Genomic DNA, 18,584 nt, shown 5'->3' on the forward strand with positions numbered 1-18,584 from the left:
TTTTTAATGATCTTTAACTTGGAGAATGAGCGAGGTTGCAACGGTGACGGGAAGAGTCAAAAATAAAATTAGGGCGGTGCAAATCTCACTGAATGCAGAAGTTACTGCTGGGTGGTTGCTCAAACCCCGAATCTTTTCAAAAGGCTCAAGCCCCGAATGTACACAGACAGCTCAGACACAGAACGCATATAGGCCTAGGTTAGGCTACTTTCACTAGAGTGCGCATTCATTAGGATAAAAGATGCTTCACACCAAATCACAAAGACTTACTCCAATTAGAAAATCGAAACCAAAATCATGTAAGTGTAGGCTAAGTGTTCTCTCATTGACGCCTGTAGGAGACAATATCGTTGTTCCAATTTTGTAAATTTGCACGTCGTAAAGTTCAATATGAGAGTCAAAATAAAGCCAGTCATACAGCAGAACATTTTATTCAATGTTTTACACCTACTAAATCATCAAAGTAAATTTCAAAACTGTTCAGCAACCGTGAGTCATAACTCGTCCTGACTGGGGCAACTTATAAGCCTAATACGTCCCACTCTGATGAAAATGATTGAAAAGAAACCGTTTGCATGATCTTAGCTACTCCGGTCTTGTGCCGTGGGAGAGGCCCGTCCCACCTTACCAGGAGGTGGGGGAGGTGCGCCCTCGCACCGGGCCCCTGCGGGTCCCGGCCGGGGGCGTGCCGCACCCCCTCAAGCTCCGCCCCTGCTTGGAATGCATCATCTATGCCTCAGAGATTTCAAAGACCAATGAAAGTCAAATTGTGTAAAAAGTGAACTCATCCCTTACGGGAAGTAGGCTATAGTTATGGGACTTCTCACCTTCACTCAGATATGACAGTGAAGAGTGACGAGTGGGAGAGATGGAGGCTTGGCCACGGGTCAGAATGTGGTACGGATGCTGCTGCTTGTGCCACAGCTACCCCATCACAAGTTTCAGCATGTTTAGACTGCAAGGGATTCATGTCGAGATAAGGCCAAGAGTAGTGCTTGACCTTGCCTACTTGGCTTTAGTAAAAACAGTCAAGATAATGGCAAAATGCATTTTAGTTAAAGAAACAAAAATAGACTAATAACATATATTTAAAAAGTAGATTTACAGCTGAACATATAATTAAAGCTAACAAAATGCTTTTGAAATGCAATCTTTTTGTGATGATTAAAATGTGTGGTAGTAAATTTGTCAATGATCAAGTCCCACTGTCACTAGCAAATGATATATGGCTGAACGAACAAGACAACAAATGTAAAATATCAAAATGTGAAATAACATCAAATTGAAATTTATATTTATCATTTCTATGTTCACTACAATTACATATTAAAAAAAAATCAAAACGCACACCAAGTCTATCTTAATAACTTTATTTATTACTTTTCCCTCCCAATAGACCTGTACATCCCAAGGAAAAAAAAAAAGAAAAAAATCAAACCTTTCACGAGTCTAGCACAAACTGACCTGTACATGCCTCAGCATCGGGGCAGAATTGCTTGCACTCATGTTAAATAGCCAATGATTACCCTAGCTAAGCAAACACTTCAAACCAGTCCTATGGACACAAGAACTGAGCAGATCTCATTGGGAAGGGTGGCGGTGTTGGGGGTGGACACTTGGATGAACACAGTTCCCTTTTTTATTTCATGTCTCCTTATCGCTCTCCAGTGTGTTACAAAAGTACAGTGAAATATCTTATTTACACAGACTTGCACAATTTAATTATTTTTTTTTGAAAGAAAACATCTTAAGTCAAGCCACACACTCCACTTTAGCAAAGGGGAGATGGTCTGATGGTGTAAAATGTACACAATATATGCCTTAGATGCAGCGCTGCTCTGGATCGGCGTTGATAGATCAAGAATCTAGGGGTTTCAACTGACAGGGCAGGGCAATGGTCAAATAAAAGAGGAAGACGCCAACAGCACGACTTTCTACTTTCACAGGGAGACTTTAACCATCAGTATGTTTCAGTATTAATGATGTAAAACTGTCAGTATTAATGATGTAAAACTGTTTTTAAAAAGCAAATGAATATGGAAACGTGAGTACAATGGTAGACTGTGGGCACTCAACCATAGCAAATGACACTAATGGATCAGGCTCTGGTCTAACACTGACCACATGACCAATCACAGACCAACCACAAGGTCTATCTGCTTAAAAGGTAGGTCCTGTCCCTCTCGTTAAGTCACGTCACCCCCACATGACAAACCACAATGTGTGACATACCCAAACCATACAATAGGTGACATACACAACAATACAGAGATATGAAAATGCTTTGGAAGGTCAGTTCAGTACAATCATCGGTTTTCCTTCATCAACACAGTTACACATTCCAGCTAATTCATGGGCAAGTAATTTTACAATGCAATGTCAAAATAAGTGGTCCTCATAGTATGGACAACAAATTTAAAGTCATCCACCTTTCCTGAGGCTTGAACTACGAGACAGAGGCCTATACATGACCATGAATAAATTAGACTTTCAAGTAACAAGGCGTAAACAAACACGCTCATCTTAAAAACAGACACACTCAGGGTAGTGCCTTTCCAATGTGCTATTACATGGTCTTCTGCAATTCATATTAGAGTCAACGTCAGATTGAAACGGGGCCAAAGGCCCCCATAGTAGTGATATTGAAGGGCTTTTAAAACCACATTAGAGTACTTCATCAGTGCTTACAAAAGGTTACAAAGGCTCCAAATTCATTAGCAGAGCAGCCTCACCATGTGACTTCACCAAAAGCCCAAACAGTGGAAAATGTCTATGGAACCTGATGGCTTATGTATGACATTTGATGCTAGCAATGAGGTTACAGTGTTCTACAGAGACAGTATTTGGACACAAAGGAACTTGAAATGATCAAAGCTGGTAGTGGTGATAGAAAACAAAAGATGGATGACGAATGAACACAAACAGCCTCAACAGAGCAGGCAGGGCAGCCTGGTGAATGCCCCACTGCAGACACACAGGTAAGTGACTGGAGAAAATAAACACACACTATTACTTGGTTGAACAAATAAACATGGGCGCACACATTGCAAATTTCCTTTACCATACCAAGCAAAAAAAAAACAAAAACAAACAAAAAGAAAAACACTACAGATTCAGCATGTGAGCAACTGCATATCCCAAGTCCCTGTTCATTTGAACAACTTAACAAACTGAGAAAGTATTCTTACAGTACAGAGTACAGAGTTTTGATTTTGGTATTATTTTGACCACACTTTCTTTTAGATGTGACCCCCGTTCACCTATGCCATGAAATGGGAGTGATGATGCTGTGTTAAGCTGGGGATAATAACTGGCCAAACAGCTAGATCATGACTGCCCACACACTGGCTTTGACTGAATGAAACAGTGAGGTGAGGACTATAGGCGGCCAGTGGGCTTGTGTTTGTTGAAAAGGGAGTTCTAGGTCTTGCGTATGAAGCAACACAGTGAAAACAACAGAGGCATGTGATCTTGTGGACAAGGCTTACATGCATACCAGACACACACACACATAGTTATCCTAGTTCTTTAACTAGTGGCCATTCTGACATTGGCCTGCATAAAAACTGTCCCTTTTGCTCCCATTCTTATCTTGCCACTGCCGTGGTTGGTGATCCGTAGTGTCCATAATCCACTGAGGATGCTGTAGTGTGTCCAACACCCCATGTCCCTCGCCGACACACACCACATGAATACTTTTGTTTGTGTTTCATGCTGCCGCACAGCGCTGACCCTCCCCAACATGGTGTGCACTTAAAGGACAATGTAGGATGGGGACACCAGACACAGCACACAACACTAAGGCTATTGCCACAGAACCAAGATGGCTTATTGCCCACTAGCTGCCTCTTCTCTACAAAACACTAGGCCATCTCCAGTATCTTTGCCAAATGGAGCTCGGCTCTCCCTCAAAATTGCAAGCAAAGGATCAGAAATACGGTGAGAATGCACCGCGTTGCTTGGTCACCGCACCCTGAGGGTTGTGGTCAAGCAAGAGGTTTCTCATAGGACTGTCTGATGGGTAGGGGGAGGAGTGCAGAGAATGGCTCTTCTGCCTCCTCTGGTGGTCACAGGAGAGATGCCCCCCCAATTTCCTCCTGTTTAAGGCCACAGTGTTGTACAGACAGGAGATTTTGGGGGGTACAGGAGCAGACTTTGAGAAAGGGTGCCACCCACCAATCCCCACCCTTACAACACCGCCCCCAACCTCAGGACTCCCAGATCGGACGATTCTGATCTCGTTCCCTCACAGTGGTGTCTTACATGGATCAAAGTTCTTTTTTTTTTTTTTTTTTTTTTTTTTTTGGTGGAATTTTTATAAACTTGCTTGTTAACCCCACTTTATATTGATTACAGGTGTGACGATTCTTTGTTTCCCCTAAACATGACATTCGTAGAATCCAGCAAAGCACACACAGTGGACAAGATGAATCACTGTAATGGAAGCATACAACAATCTCACGACAAACGAGACCATCTGCTTTTGATGAGCGCCCCAATTCATTGTGTCTGCTATTACTGTACATGCGGAAAGAGATACCTAAAAAATTAATTTCCTCTGAAATATACATTATTCCTTTGAGTCAAGCATCCATGGAACAAAACATCCACAGACGTGTTTGTGCTGAACACCTGGAAGAGACTCTTTAGTGGCAGGACGGAGGGGGGGCTTTATGTAACTACAGCAATGTCCATTTTCCTTTTGTCCCCAATTTCTTCTAAAATGTACAAGCTGGAAAAGTAGCAGACGCTGCTATCCCAGGCCTCAGTGGGGAGAGGTGATTTGGTGTGTTCTGGTGTTGGGACAGTTGCTTTAATCTTAGCTTGACTTTATTTTTAAAATAAAGTACTTTAGATTTCTTTTTTTTTTTCCCCGACAAAGAAAAAATAAACAATCCAAAAACTCAAATAAAGAAAAAAAAAATAATCTCCTCAAACCAATGGTGTGCACTTCAGGTTGAAAAGGGTAGGCGGGGTGGAGAGAGGAGGATATGATTTTTTTGAGGGGGGTGGGGGTGGGGCTACAGATGAGGAGAGACTCAGAAGTTGTCCACCCAAGTGCCAAAACCTCGTTCTGCCAGGGTGCGGTTCAGAAGTACCAACTAGAGGAAAAAGATTTAGAACAATTAAAGTGATGCAACTGAGGGGTCTTTATCCTACAGGTCAATGTCCTAGAAACTACTAAATTCACAGGTCTAAACAAAAAAAAGTACAGTTTCAAATTTTTCAGAACCTCTTCAATTAGTGGATCTGTCTGGCATCTAATAACATCGCCTATATAAATTAAGTGTTTCTTGTTCTGGGCTACATTCAGGAATGTTGTAACTGTTAGATTACATAGCACATGGATATAACATACCTCATCTCCCACCATGTTCCACATCTGGACCATCGGAAGGCCTGTGTTGTTGTCGTAGTTTGTGACCTACAAGTGGATGAAAAAAGCAAATAACGGATCCATGAGTGGCACTTCACAAAAGGTATAATTAGTACAACCCCACACAAACACACAATCAGGCGGCATTCAAAAACGCATGCTTTCCCCCCCCCCCCACAGGCGCCGCATTTAACCGTTTCCATATGGAACAATGCAACTTGTCCATTGTGACGGTTGCATTTTTCTTTCCAATAACGTGTTGTTGCTTGGCTAGCTGTCTTAAGCCAAGTCAGGAATATAACATACAAACAAGTACACAATTCCCACCTAGCGTTTTTTTAATTAATTTTTTTTTTAAACATTAACTATTTTGGAATACTCGTGTTTTGGAGGTGAAAAAAGCATGTCAATGTGAATGCATCCTCAATCAGTGCACATTACCTGTGCAAGCAGTGGCACGCCTCTCGTCATTTCCTCCAAAGCAGCATTTCCCTCTGTGGAGAATCGGTCTTCACCTGAGGGTCAAGGATTAAAGAGTGCTGTTAACTAGCATTTAGAACTCCTTTGGACATCAGCTGCATAAAGTCCATCTTCACGCCAGATAATTCCTTCTATTAAAAAAATGATATGATCACTGTACCTGGAAGAGGCAGGAGGTTATCCAGTAGTACTTCGGTTCCTTGGAAGGGTAAAGTAACAAAGTCTGACCTGGGAATACAGATTTCAAAAGAAGTCAGTACTACTGTAGCCACTTCAACCATAATGTCTTCACAGACTTTGAAAGTGTGTTTGGGGATTAACCTTATCTGCCGAAGTGTGTCGATCTTGACCCGCTCATAGCCACCGTAGTCCACGTAGCGGATCTCAACCTCGTTAGAGTCTTTGTAGAAGGAGATGACTTGCGCTCTCCACCATGCGCCTTCCCCAGCTGGGGCAGCACAGATCACCCCCACTGGAACACACAGGGAACACACAATTAGGAGACTCAACGGCAGAAGTGATGGAAAAGAGAAAATCTCACATAATGAAATGGTGATCAGACGGAAAGAATGAGACTAAGGCCTCCGCTACACTACACCGAATCAGTTTCAATACGGGGTTCCGGATCAAATCCGATAGACACTGTAGCCTTGTTTGGGAAGCCTGAAAAAGCCTTAAAAATCATGACAAACGCATAGTCAATAAGTATGGATACAAGGGAATATAACCACCAGATAAAATCTGAAAACAGGGTGGAAATGGGATGTTTGCCAAGTTTAGGTTACTGCCTGGGTGCAAAAGACAGCATGCTACTTTATAGAAATTCACGTTATAATGGCAGGTATTTGTCGACGAACGACACACAAACACTAATAATTAGGCTGTATAAATAAATAATAATAAAAAAAATAATATATCTATCTATCTATCTATCTATCTATCTATATATATATATATTTATTATACACACACACGAATAAAATAGCCTACCTCGTGTGATAGACATTATAGAACATAGCCTACACAGTGCTTCAAATGATCAAGAGGGATTTATTTGTCACATAGCCTACACAGTATGCTATATAATAGCCTAGCGTCTTTAAATTGCACATAATCCGTTGCCATTCACTGTATGGCTGTCAAATGAATAAATATAGGCTACTTCTCACGAAAACAAAGCAGCATGGCAATCACCATGTGAAACGAGCACAACGAATCAGGGAAGGGAACATGGGCTTGTACGTCATCTGTTTTCAGATGTTTCCGCAACACACTACAGATATAGTCCACATGTGTACGGCTGCGGAGCAAAATGAGTTGGGGGTCTCCAGCGGATCCAAATTGCTCCACTTCGGATACACTGATCCGATGGTCTAATGTGGAAGGGAGGGCGAATCATAACAGAAGTGTATCCGACAAAGTGTAGATGTGGGTTTATATAGAAACTAGAACATGGGCTACTGCTAAGCACAAGGGCAGATACAGCTGGCAGAAAAAGCAGCGCCTGTAATTGTTGTTTGACCGAGCACACGGTTCAGCCCTGCTCCTCCCCAGACTCAGACCCGCAACCAGGGCATGAGCATGCTAGCAAGGGAGCTAAAACCCATGTGCTAGCATCTATTACTAGCACGTGTTTCAAGGCATCAGGAAGGAGGTTCACTTAAGGGCTGTTCACACCAGGAATGAGATCTATAACTAATAATAAGAGACTCCTCACTGACCAAAATTAAGGAAACTTTCTCGTGTTGATGAATTTGATAGATTTTGATTGGCAGTCAGCTTTATATCGAACCCAAAAGCTCTCTGAAAGTGATCCCAAACGACATTGTTCTTAATGTCATTATAATTATAGTTTATGTTTGGACGTTGTCATTTATATTAGCTAGAACCACACTGTCAATACCATTATAGTCATCGTTCTTGGTGTGAACGGCCCTCACACACACACACATACTGCACAGCTGTCGCACCAGCTGGCTCACCCCTCTAAATCTAACTCATCCGGATCACAGCACCAATGTAATGGTGTTGTGTGTGATCGGTCACTCGTTTCAGCCCTGCACCTACCCAGGCTCAAGCCCACAACTTGCACACCTTGGAGTTTTAGCACCCTAACTAGCATGCTCGCCTCTGCTGCACAGAAGCACAAAAATGGACAGGCTGCAGAGTGAGGTAACGGTGGGGTCAAAGCCAAAGGTACTAAGTGGGCAGATGCAGGCTGAAGTTGATCATCTCATTTTATTCAATAGTTTTTAGTGCTGAAAGTTTAATTCATGTACAGGGTTTAAGACAACAAGCCTGAGTGGACTAGATCATTATGGTCAGCTGATATCTGTCAAACTAGTGACTACGGAGCAACAGGAGATGTACAACATGAGCACACACATCTACAAGAGAGGAATAGGACCACAAATGTTAAATAGTTTTGTGCTTAGCTAAATCTCATGTTCAGTGACTTAGGTTCCCCAGTCTGTGCAGAACTCATCTCATCAGAGTTCCGCACATCCTTTCCCCTATTCAAGAACCAGTCACATTTCCGTAGCACCTCACCTTCAATGGGGGTGGGCAGGGCAGGCGTGCCGGGTTGCGAGTAGCACAGGAACATCTGCTGGTCCAGGCTGCGCAGCGCGTGGTAGGTAGGGTGGGTGTGCTGCTGCACGAACATGTGGCCAGGGGAGACGATGTTCACCACAATCACCTCCACCGTTACACCATTGGGGAGCAGGAGCTGCAGGGGGGGATTGGGAAACAATTACTCGACAGACAGACAAATACGGGTCCTGGAAGGAGAAAGAACACGCGTAAGAATAGAGGAAGCAGAACTCATCCGTACCCAGGAGGTCATAGGCAGTGAAGGGAGTGTGAGTGGCATGGGAGGGGGTGCATACAGGTTGGTCAGGTCCAAGTCCTTGAACTTCTTCCCAATCAAGGCCAGCGCTTTATCCACCTGCTGCTGTGTACCTAAGAGAATGAGAACAGAAATCATTACTGTATGAGGAGGGGAAAGATCAGAGAGCACAGAGGGGGTGTGGTGAGGCCAACAGGAAGCACTGTAAGAGCATGGATGCACCAGGGGAGGATTCTCTCCACACAAGAGATCCTCAAGGACTCCATGCAACTCACAACAGATATGCAATCAAAACCACTAGATAATGAAGTGCACCCTCCATCAGGTGCTTGTCAGAGAACAGCCTACCTTCCATGTGGCATATCTGGAACTCCTGTGTGTAAGGCAGAGTTGAGATGTAAATCTTTGCTCCTGAGCTTTGCTTTAGGAAGCTCACATATCTCCCTTGTTTTCCAATGAGTCTCCCCACTAGATGCTGGAAGGCAATTTACATGAAGCAGATAATTAGTCTTCCTTTTCCGAGGTGACAATAACAATGCAGACAAACTAGAATTAAGGAAGGAAATCACAGGTATATCTTGGCTTGTCTTTTTTTTTTTTTTTTTTTTTTTTAAATCAAAGTCACAGTGACATTCAGTGCTAAATGCATTTAACCATACAGTAGCACCCCTGTGGCACTTTTAGTACAGAAAGATAAATCTTGACAAGTAAGAAAGATAATCTGACAAGTAATGTCAAATTAAGAGATTAGAGTATTTTGTATGGTTGAACCTGACTGCATCCGACTACAGAGAGTTATTGTTAGGATCAAAAAACTTAATAGCATAAAGCCACAAAAAGTCAAGTGTTTTGTAACATCTTTTTAACATATGGGCCAAAGGGATGTCAAGCATTCAACAATTTTAGTTTATTATTAAACCAACAACAACTATATGTAACCAGATACTTTGAACAACAAACAGTGTGCTGTTGAGCTACATGCGGAAATAGATCTATTTGGATAATCAATTAAAAGACCTTCAATAGCATCTTGCCATGAGCAGACATCTAGCTGGTGTGAGCTAATAATACCCAAAAGGAGCCCTATACAGAAAAGACAGAAGGTTGTGGGACAGATAAGGTCAGATCTAGGGCATCAGAGGAAAGGGAGTAATCTTGCAGAGATGCAGGTCTCTGGTTACCTATGACACTACCAACAGCTGCCTGAAGGGGGCACAACTGCATAACTAACCCCTTGACAGTCAACTCATCTCCATCTGTGGTCATGGATATCTTGTTACATTTAATACATTGCTTCCACATGTAGAGCTCCTCTAACCATGTGGATGATGCACATACAGACACAGAATCACATCTCTTTTGCTTGATCCCATACCTTTTTCCAAACCTATAGGATGTGGTTCTGGTCTAAGAACCGTTTGCTGTGCTGTGGATCTTTACCTTTGGCACCTCTATCTCCCACACGATGACCTCTGAGCTGGAGGAGGCCGACGGCGGGCCGCTGCTCTGGCCCTCTCCCGCTCCCAGCGTGCAGCCGCTGTCCACCGAGTCCATGCTGTTCACATCAGAGCCTGGACACACACAGGACACAAACACACATGAAAATGCATGAAACATTCAAATAAACAAGACAATTCTACAAATGTTGATACTACTGCTCAGTTAGCCTCTTGCTTCCACATCAACTCAAAGTCTATGACTAACTCAGTCTCACCAGAAACACTGAAAAGTAAATATGGCATTTTGGGCAATTTCTCAGCACTGATTGTTAACAGGCTCCTTTCCCAGGCGTCTGTGCACAGGTTTGTGCGCCTGTGTGTTCATGTGTGTCCGTGGCTACAGACAAACAGCAGCCCATCATGCAGTGTTTCCTTCAGCACACTCACTGCTTGCCAAGCAACAAATGGAACTAGAACAAAGCCCTTGAGCCAACGAAAAATGCCTGTGAGTTCACACATGATTTCACTATAGGACTGAGTGATGCACTGAATATATATTGACATTGTCCAACACTTCAAATATCATTATACCCAAGGCTCTTTCTAAAGATCATGTTACCGAGTATTTTGACAGCTAGACTGTATTATTAGATATTATACTAAGCTGCTATGGCCTGTTCAAAGATAATTGTTCATTGGGTCTGTTATTCTATAGGAGTCTTTATTTAAAAATTTGCCATGACCAGCACCCTTACAGGGAGGCTACAGTAGTCACATAACTCAAGTTCGTTCGTTGAGCATCTGCTGCAACAATTAGCTGCCACTGTAATCAATGGAACTGGCTACACCAGACGTGATGGCGGCACATACCTTCGAATAAATGAGACCAAAACGATTTTACGCTCTGCTACCAGAGCACTTGAGTTACATGCCTGGTGTAGTTTAGAAAGTGAGACTACCAACTTTGTTCTTGCAAGTGAGCGGACAATGTGAATACTGGTGTCATTTAATGGTAAGAGTATGATGTAGGCTGTGTACAAAACAAAAGAAAGGCCAACATGGATTATAGTACAGGCTTCCAAAAAGAGGACGCATGCAGAGGTCACCCTCAATTTCTACTGTCTAGGCACTAAGGATAGGCTTATTAATGGTGTGCTAAAGGTCTTGCTTTCACCTTCTTTTACCTTTCTAATGATTAAACATCTATAGACACTGGCAAACCTTCAGTCACACCCTATAAGGATTCAAGGTGAGCTTCTCCTGTGCACCATGTATGTAATGGTCGTCAAACTTCATTCCAAACGATTTGCTTCATAAAATAGAATACCTCTGCTGCATCCATGGACTACACAGAATCTACATGTCAGTAGTCAATTAGTTGCACTTTTTGATTTTCAATTACACTTAAAAAACGGGCAGATTGAGTAGCAATGCCAGTTTATTTCACGTTTATTCCTTGCCAAGTTACATTGGATGCCCCTTTAAAAGTAGTCTTTAGGGTATGTAACGACTAGGTGTATTTTACGCTGATGCCGGTGTCCATTTTAGATTATAATCCTATGGAGTACAGTGTTTTCAAAAAAAGTCCTCGGCTTCTTTTCAAACGCATATTTTTCTGCAGCTCAGAGCTGGTTTTAAAGTTGAGAAATGTTCAACTTCTACTGTAAAAACGCCCTAAGTCACACTGATTTTTGACAGCTGACCAATCACAATCGGATACTTAGCATATCACAAAAAGACGCTTCCTGCTGCTTTTTGGAACAAAAACTATGGCAGATTCTGCAACTCTTGTCAGAAAAGAGACTAGTCTAACATAGATAAGTAAGTACAGACAATCATTCAGTAAATTAACCTTAGATTTGGGAGCTTTCCTTTGTTGGTGACCCAGAGAAAAATTAGACCAATCTTTAATTTAATCTTGATAACAGGTTTCACTTAAATTTTTATCAGACAGGACAAACAGGTCAACAGCACCGACATCCACAAAAAGCCTGTACTTTTGAATAAATGCACTGAAATGAAATGATATTTTTTTTAAAGTAAAGTTTAGTTTTGGTCTTAGGGAGGCTCATGTAAGATCACATGGATATGGAGTGAGGTCATCAGTTAAGGGGACTGTGAGATTGGTGAGGTAGGGCAAAGATTTCTGACCATCATACTTTGAAAACACAAAATTTCTGTTTTGTCGGCTAAGGTCAAACTGGCATGTTTGCCAGGGCAATGCCAATGCACATAGATAACAGCACCTTAAATAGCTCAATGACTTGTGCATAGTAATATATAAGGATAATTTGCTGGGTGTTGTGCACAATGCAAAATGAAGCACTGGTTGCACACTTGCTGCATTGGGTGTTATGCACAATACATAATCTAAATGAACACTTGCATTTACCTGTCTATCAGGGTCTCATACCAGTCATCAAGGATGCATAACTGCTTATTTATTGGCCCTTACATGTATTCTACATATCACTAGATTGCTTCAGTGTTCAGTGAGAAAAAAGAGCAACTTCAAGCACAAATAAAGAGCTTGCTTCAACTAATGCAAAATTCTACCTCACCACTACGTGACACACAATCATGCTCTGAACTGGGCTGGTAAATAAGTGTAGGGCACCCACCTCCAGACTGGTCGGCCTCAGCCTCGCTGTTGGCGTGGCCTCCATTCCTCAGGGAGGCCACGGTGAGGTGGGGCTGGAGAGCTGTGGCGGCTTCGTGCTGCTTCAGCACGGCCTCCTCCAGCAACACTCGAGCAGGGCTCCCCATCGGCTGCACCTCCTCTGGTTTGGAGGATGACACAGACGATGCCGATGATGATGCTTGGACGACATCATCTTTTGCGTCGGTGGCTACCTGTGGTAGCCCTTTGCCATGAAGGAGAAGGTCATCACTGCTGACGCCCTCCTCAGACTGGTAGCAACCAGAGTCCTCCACTGCAGAGTAGGTTTCATCAGTCTGTGGTTTGGACTGACTGATGGCGGGTTCTCGCGGGTCATCTGACGTAGTGGCTGTGACCGGCTGCTCCTTTTCTGCAGTCCTCTCTGTGCAGCGTTCCCAAGTGGGTGCTGTCAGGCAACCGTTGGTCATCTCGTTGTCTGACTGGTCTGATGGCGGCAGTCCTTGCAGTCGTGTTGCCTGCATAGATCCCTCCACCTCATCTGCTATGAGCTGTTGTCCCAGGTCGTCTGTGGAACATGGCCTACCGTTGGGAACAGGCGTGTCCTGAGACGCTGCGGCTTGTGTGGCCGCCAGAGCATCAGCATCGCAGCTGCCGGTCATCTGGACCTGTTGGGTAGCAGCTGAGATGACCTCTGTGATGAGGCCAGCGGCAATGCGCTCAAACTCCTGCTGTTGCAGCGCGTGTTTGTCGTCGGTGTCATCGTCTTCCTGGACCTGACTCACAATGCCATTCTCCACCTGCCACTGGTCGTGGTCGTCGGCGCGCACCTCTTCGGAGCCAGTGGGCGTGCTTGTGAAGAGGGGGGATGCCACATGCGGCACTGTGGGGGTTTCAGGGTGCACAGGTGGGGCCTCCAGTCTAGACTCCGATGTCATGGGAGCGGGCTCTTCTTTGGTGATGGGGCTGGCGGAGATCGATGGGGTACAAGGAGTTACATTTCCGAGCGTCTTTTGTAGGGTCTTGGGTGTGAGCTGGGTGTGTGGTGTCTCTTCTGCTGCCACCTCTCCCTCTGGTTCGGGCCTCTCGTCTTTGGTCAGCTCCACAGCCACGTCCACTCTGGGTTCCACCCGGTCAGAGCGAACAGCAGCAGCAAGCCTAGGCGCTTCACTGGCCACATCCGCGGACACCTCTTTGGCTGCTGTAGGCTCAGTCGCTTCTGATGGAGTGCTGCCTACATGCATCGGTCGTGTATAACTGCAGCTGAGGGCATCTCTCTCCGGTTCTGTGGAGCTTTTAGCTGCTGTAGTCTGCTGCTGCGATTCTACGCTGCTCTGGACAGGGGCTTCTCCACCTTTCCTGAGGTGGGGTGTGGATACTGGGGGTACTTCAGTCCTTCCCAGTCCCAGAGAGGGAGACGTGGAGATGGAGATAAGCTCAGGCTCAGGATCGGCCTCCACTGCTCTACCCAGAGGCGAGTGGACCTGAGCAGCCACCACCACTACCTCCTGCTCAGTGGATTTGGGCTCTGTGGCTTTGGGTCTGTCTCTGCTGGGCCTGCGGTGGACTGTGGTGGTGGCTGTGGGTTGGCAACAGGCTTTGTCCAGCAGACCATTACTGCCTTCAGTGGGGGAGCTGAGCAGGCCCATGGCTGGGGCCACCCCCTCTTCTTCAGCCTGGAGGCTGGCTGGTCGAGCTTTCTTGCGGGAGATGTACCACCACCAGCCGATCAGCGCCAGCACCCCAGGAAGCGTGTACGGGGCAAAGGACCGAAACCTCAATGGCATCTCCTCTGGACCCTAGCTACTACACCTGATGGGGAAACAAACAAACACACACACACACACACACACATCAAAGGGATTAGGACCATGTCACAGACCGTATTTTACTGGATAGAAAATCCACAATGGGTAACTTTAGGAAATTCAAAGCAACCATAATCTATTTGTAATCCTTAGCCATCCATCTAAAAAACCTATACTGTTAGGTTATAGTTTAATGTAGAACAAAGCAAGGAGACAAATCTAAAGAGCATGGCACCCAGAAGTGGACATAAGAGGAAGACGGGGGTCCCTGACTGGTGGAGCTCAAAAGAGCAGGACTCCTGTCTTCCCCTGTAATGACAGCTGGCTCACATGGTTAATGTGTAAGCCCTTAGACAGGACCTAGGCCTAGTTCTGCACGTCCCCACTCACCTCCGGCTCCTATTGGCAAAGGCAAGGCTCCCCCTCCCTCCCACGGGAACCCACCTCCCTCATGTTTAAAAAAGGAAGTCCAGACATGCCTTTCCTTAACAGAACCTCAGCAGCTCAGCCTCAGACAGGAATGCGTCAAGGGGTGACTCCAGCAAACACCGGCAGGGGGCTATATAACACTACACTGCATAACTGTCAGGCTACCGTTGAACACTACTGAAAGATTGACACAATTCAGAATGCAGCTTTAAAATAGTTTTTAAGCTGTTGCTCACTGCAATGTCAAATTTGAATAAATTAAATCATTCTGTGTGCGTTTAAGGGCTGCCACCAAAAGAAGAATAATTTTCCTACTCTTGAATAAATCTGCAGGGGAAAGAATCTGACCACAAAAGAGTCAAATAAACCATCAACCAGTTTTACAGTGCTCATATGCAAAAACGATTCAGAAACTAAAATGCATCCAGTTACTGAAAGTGCTCTGGCAATGAAATCATCTTCACGGCAGCTGCAAAAACCTAAAAATTAATGGTTGTGGTTGTGGGGGGCAACACACTAGAAGTGAGGGACAACATTAGCACACCTTGAGTCTTCTCAATGGTAATTGTGTCACAATGGGAGGGGCCGTAAGTGCTCACCGGAGGATCTCTTTACTGAGATTACACTTTTAAGAGGCTCAGGGGTGAGTAATGCAGTACTGACAAGACACAAGAAAAGTGGAGAACCTCACCCCTCTTAAGGGTGAGAACGTATAGGCCTGTCGCTGAAGACGGCAGTTGCTAGGGGCAGCTGGGGCCCCTCTGCCTGTGTGGTAAAGATCAAGAGTCCTCAGAGAACTAAAAGAACAAATGTCCACTGATGAATGAATGAGTTAATTGGTCTGAGTGACCAGAACAAAGTGGTACATCATGAAAACACAAACAAACAACAACTTAAGGACCAAACTAACCTCAATCTCCTCAAAAAAGGAAAGCTTAATACCATCTGATCAACACTCAAACGCTGTGTGGGCTCCCCAGTGGCAACATCAACTGGACAAATACTAATGCTGGGCATGATACAATCACCTGAAAGCTGAGCTTGCAGATTAGTGCTACAAGGTCATAAGGCAAAAGCCAGCAACAGGTCACCAGCTACTGCAAGTCCTTGGCCTGACACCTCAACCCCATAATGCTGGGGCTAACCCAGGACTCACACCATCAACTAGTCACCACAGCTGTAGTCATCATTATCAGAATAAATCATGACAACTTCAGTACCAGCCACAAACATTTTGAGTGTTATGATTTGAGTGAAGTTTGAAAGCCCCTAGCATCCATTAGTACAGGTCGCCTAACTGTAATAGAACACACATAAATACACCTACAATGCCGATTTGTACCAGTGAAGTCACAGGGTGAGCAATCTATTAATTGTGTTCTCAATTATGAGCAACTATTGTCATAAAAAAAAAAGAATTCATGGAAATAAGACCGTCTGAAAACATCCACTGGAAGTTGTAGTTGCACCTCTGTCGTGGTGTGTCCACATGGTGGTGATACTTCACAACATGACTCAGGCAGTCTCTCTAGACGTTAACCTTCAATAAGGTTAAATAAACGCCGTGTAGGGAGGAGTCCTGTGATAAAAGAAACCGGGCTTTGAAAGCGACGCTCCCGCACCACTTCCTGGCCCGTGGTCCCCACAGTGGAAAGGCAAGAATCAAGCGACACTGTTGTACGACCTTGGGTGTAGATAACAGACAGGGTCACACCGCATTTGCTCAACACGCTACAAACCATTAAACACACGGTCAAAACGCATCGTTCACTGCTCAGTCGGGTGTTGCGGCTGCATTTAGAATATGACAAAACTCGGTAGTCACGAAGTAAAGAACCTACCTTCCAAGCTAACTTTTGTTAATGCCTGGCGTGCAGAAATGTCTGGAAATATCCATGCATGGTTATTCACGTCAATCTGAATGTAGATTATTGTAAGAATATAAGTCTGTCATTCGTAACAGACGGTCTCCCCCTTACACATTTAGGTCAACGCAAATACCGGTAACGTTAGCAAACTTTCTCGAAAACACCCATGCGGTAGCTAGGTTTGCAGTTTGCGTTTATCTCGTGGCTGCGGTAACATCCTAATAGCAGCATGCTAGTCAAAGTTAGCTACCAAGATAACTAGCATCCCAAATGCTGTAGTCTCGTGTATCACCAGAATGACAAAACCAGATAAATAGTCAAGCAACACTACACACACAGTAGCTGTTACGTTTCACTGAATAAATCTCAAGGTCACTATAAGTTATGGAAGGCATTTTACCGTGTAAATAACAGGTTAATTGAATGAGAGCTGTGACCTCGCTGCATCTTGCCTATTAACAGCATGGTAGGCCGCAGCGTTTCATAAAACAATCTATCCAGCTAGCTAGCACAGCAGCTAACCACTGCAAAATTCCATCGGATGTCACTGGCAGTAACGTAATATATGATGGCTAAGTTTTTTTAAAACGATGTTCTTGCGTAACTACTGCATATTGAGACAAATATTTCGATATACTGCTCAAACAGTTTACAGTCTGTCATCACATAACCAACTCAATGAGTATACTCATTGACTGACATTCAGTCACACTTACGTTACTGCAGTGTGTCAAACATGGTAGAAGCTAAGCGTTGAGAATTTCACAGCGCACAAGGAAAATCACTCAGGTACATATCGTACCGAACTGTGAGAGAATTGTTGTCGCTGTGCGAATGCCCCCAACAGTTGTACAATTATTTTCGCAACCTATCGCAAACATTGCCGGTTACTTGGGCCACAAACCAGAGCTGCTAGCTCGTAAGCAGGTTTAGCGGACTGGTTAGCTATCGAAATGAGTTAGCTTGCGTTATCCTACCTGCTCCCTAATGTTAGTTGGCCAGGCAAGCATAACTCTTGGGAGGTTAGCCTGCCTGTTAGCAAACGTCGTTGAACAGTTTTATGTAAATGGCCAACAATGATTATCTAAGTTGCTATTTTCTTCTCATATTCAGATCACGAGTTGTACAACCTTAACGTAAATGGCACTTTACATATTGTCAGGTTTGATATTAGTATGTAGCAAAGGTCGCCAATGTGATCTTCCATCAAGCAAGGATGAGTTCTTGAGGCAGTCTAACATTATAGCTTATTTTGTTAGCCAATTTAGCAAGCTAGCTGGCCAGCAAACAAATTAATGATGGCCCACGGACAGAGCTGAAACGGGGCTCAGAGTACCATTCTCCATTCGACTCAAGATACTAAAGTAGCGTTACATCACACACACCTCAAAGACATATATTGGGTTACTTACTTTGTTTCAATGTTGTCTTCGCCGCCACTGTGAATTGCAGGCTCGTAATCTAATATTACGTACACTGGGCCCAACACAATCCCAACGTGTCCCCCCTTTCTGTGTGTATGCCTCTCTTTTCTCTCTCTCCACGTGTTGACCGTCCGAACAGCACACTCTAAAAACAGATCTATCAGCTGATCAAATCTCGCGTTAACTGCGTTGCGAGCAATGCCTGCGAGTCTCGCGAAACTCCGTGCCAGACATTTTCCATTTTTACGAAGGGGAGTTCATTTACTCTCCAGTTTTTGTAGATATAACAAAAAA

At 44.2% G+C, this 18,584-nt stretch overlaps 1 protein-coding gene across 1 annotated transcript; it reads right to left on the reverse strand.

Annotated features, from left to right (window-relative positions):
• Window positions 1-1,354: 1,354 nt before the first annotated feature.
• On the reverse strand, window positions 1,355-18,519 carry akap1b (A kinase (PRKA) anchor protein 1b). The gene is made up of 11 exons (XM_048264637.1): window positions 18,279-18,519; window positions 12,766-14,573; window positions 10,146-10,276; window positions 9,054-9,180; window positions 8,691-8,818; window positions 8,408-8,585; window positions 6,179-6,329; window positions 6,018-6,085; window positions 5,819-5,892; window positions 5,360-5,425; window positions 1,355-5,102 (listed from the first exon to the last, which is right to left on the reverse strand). Exons 2-11 carry the CDS (start codon window positions 14,546-14,548, stop codon window positions 5,040-5,042), a joined length of 2,769 nt encoding a protein of 922 aa, XP_048120594.1. The 5' UTR covers window positions 14,549-14,573; window positions 18,279-18,519; the 3' UTR covers window positions 1,355-5,039.
• Between the last annotated feature and the right edge of the window lie 65 nt (window positions 18,520-18,584).

This window comes from Alosa alosa, chromosome 15, assembly GCF_017589495.1.
Source record: "Alosa alosa isolate M-15738 ecotype Scorff River chromosome 15, AALO_Geno_1.1, whole genome shotgun sequence".
NCBI lineage: Eukaryota > Metazoa > Chordata > Actinopteri > Clupeiformes > Clupeidae > Alosa > Alosa alosa.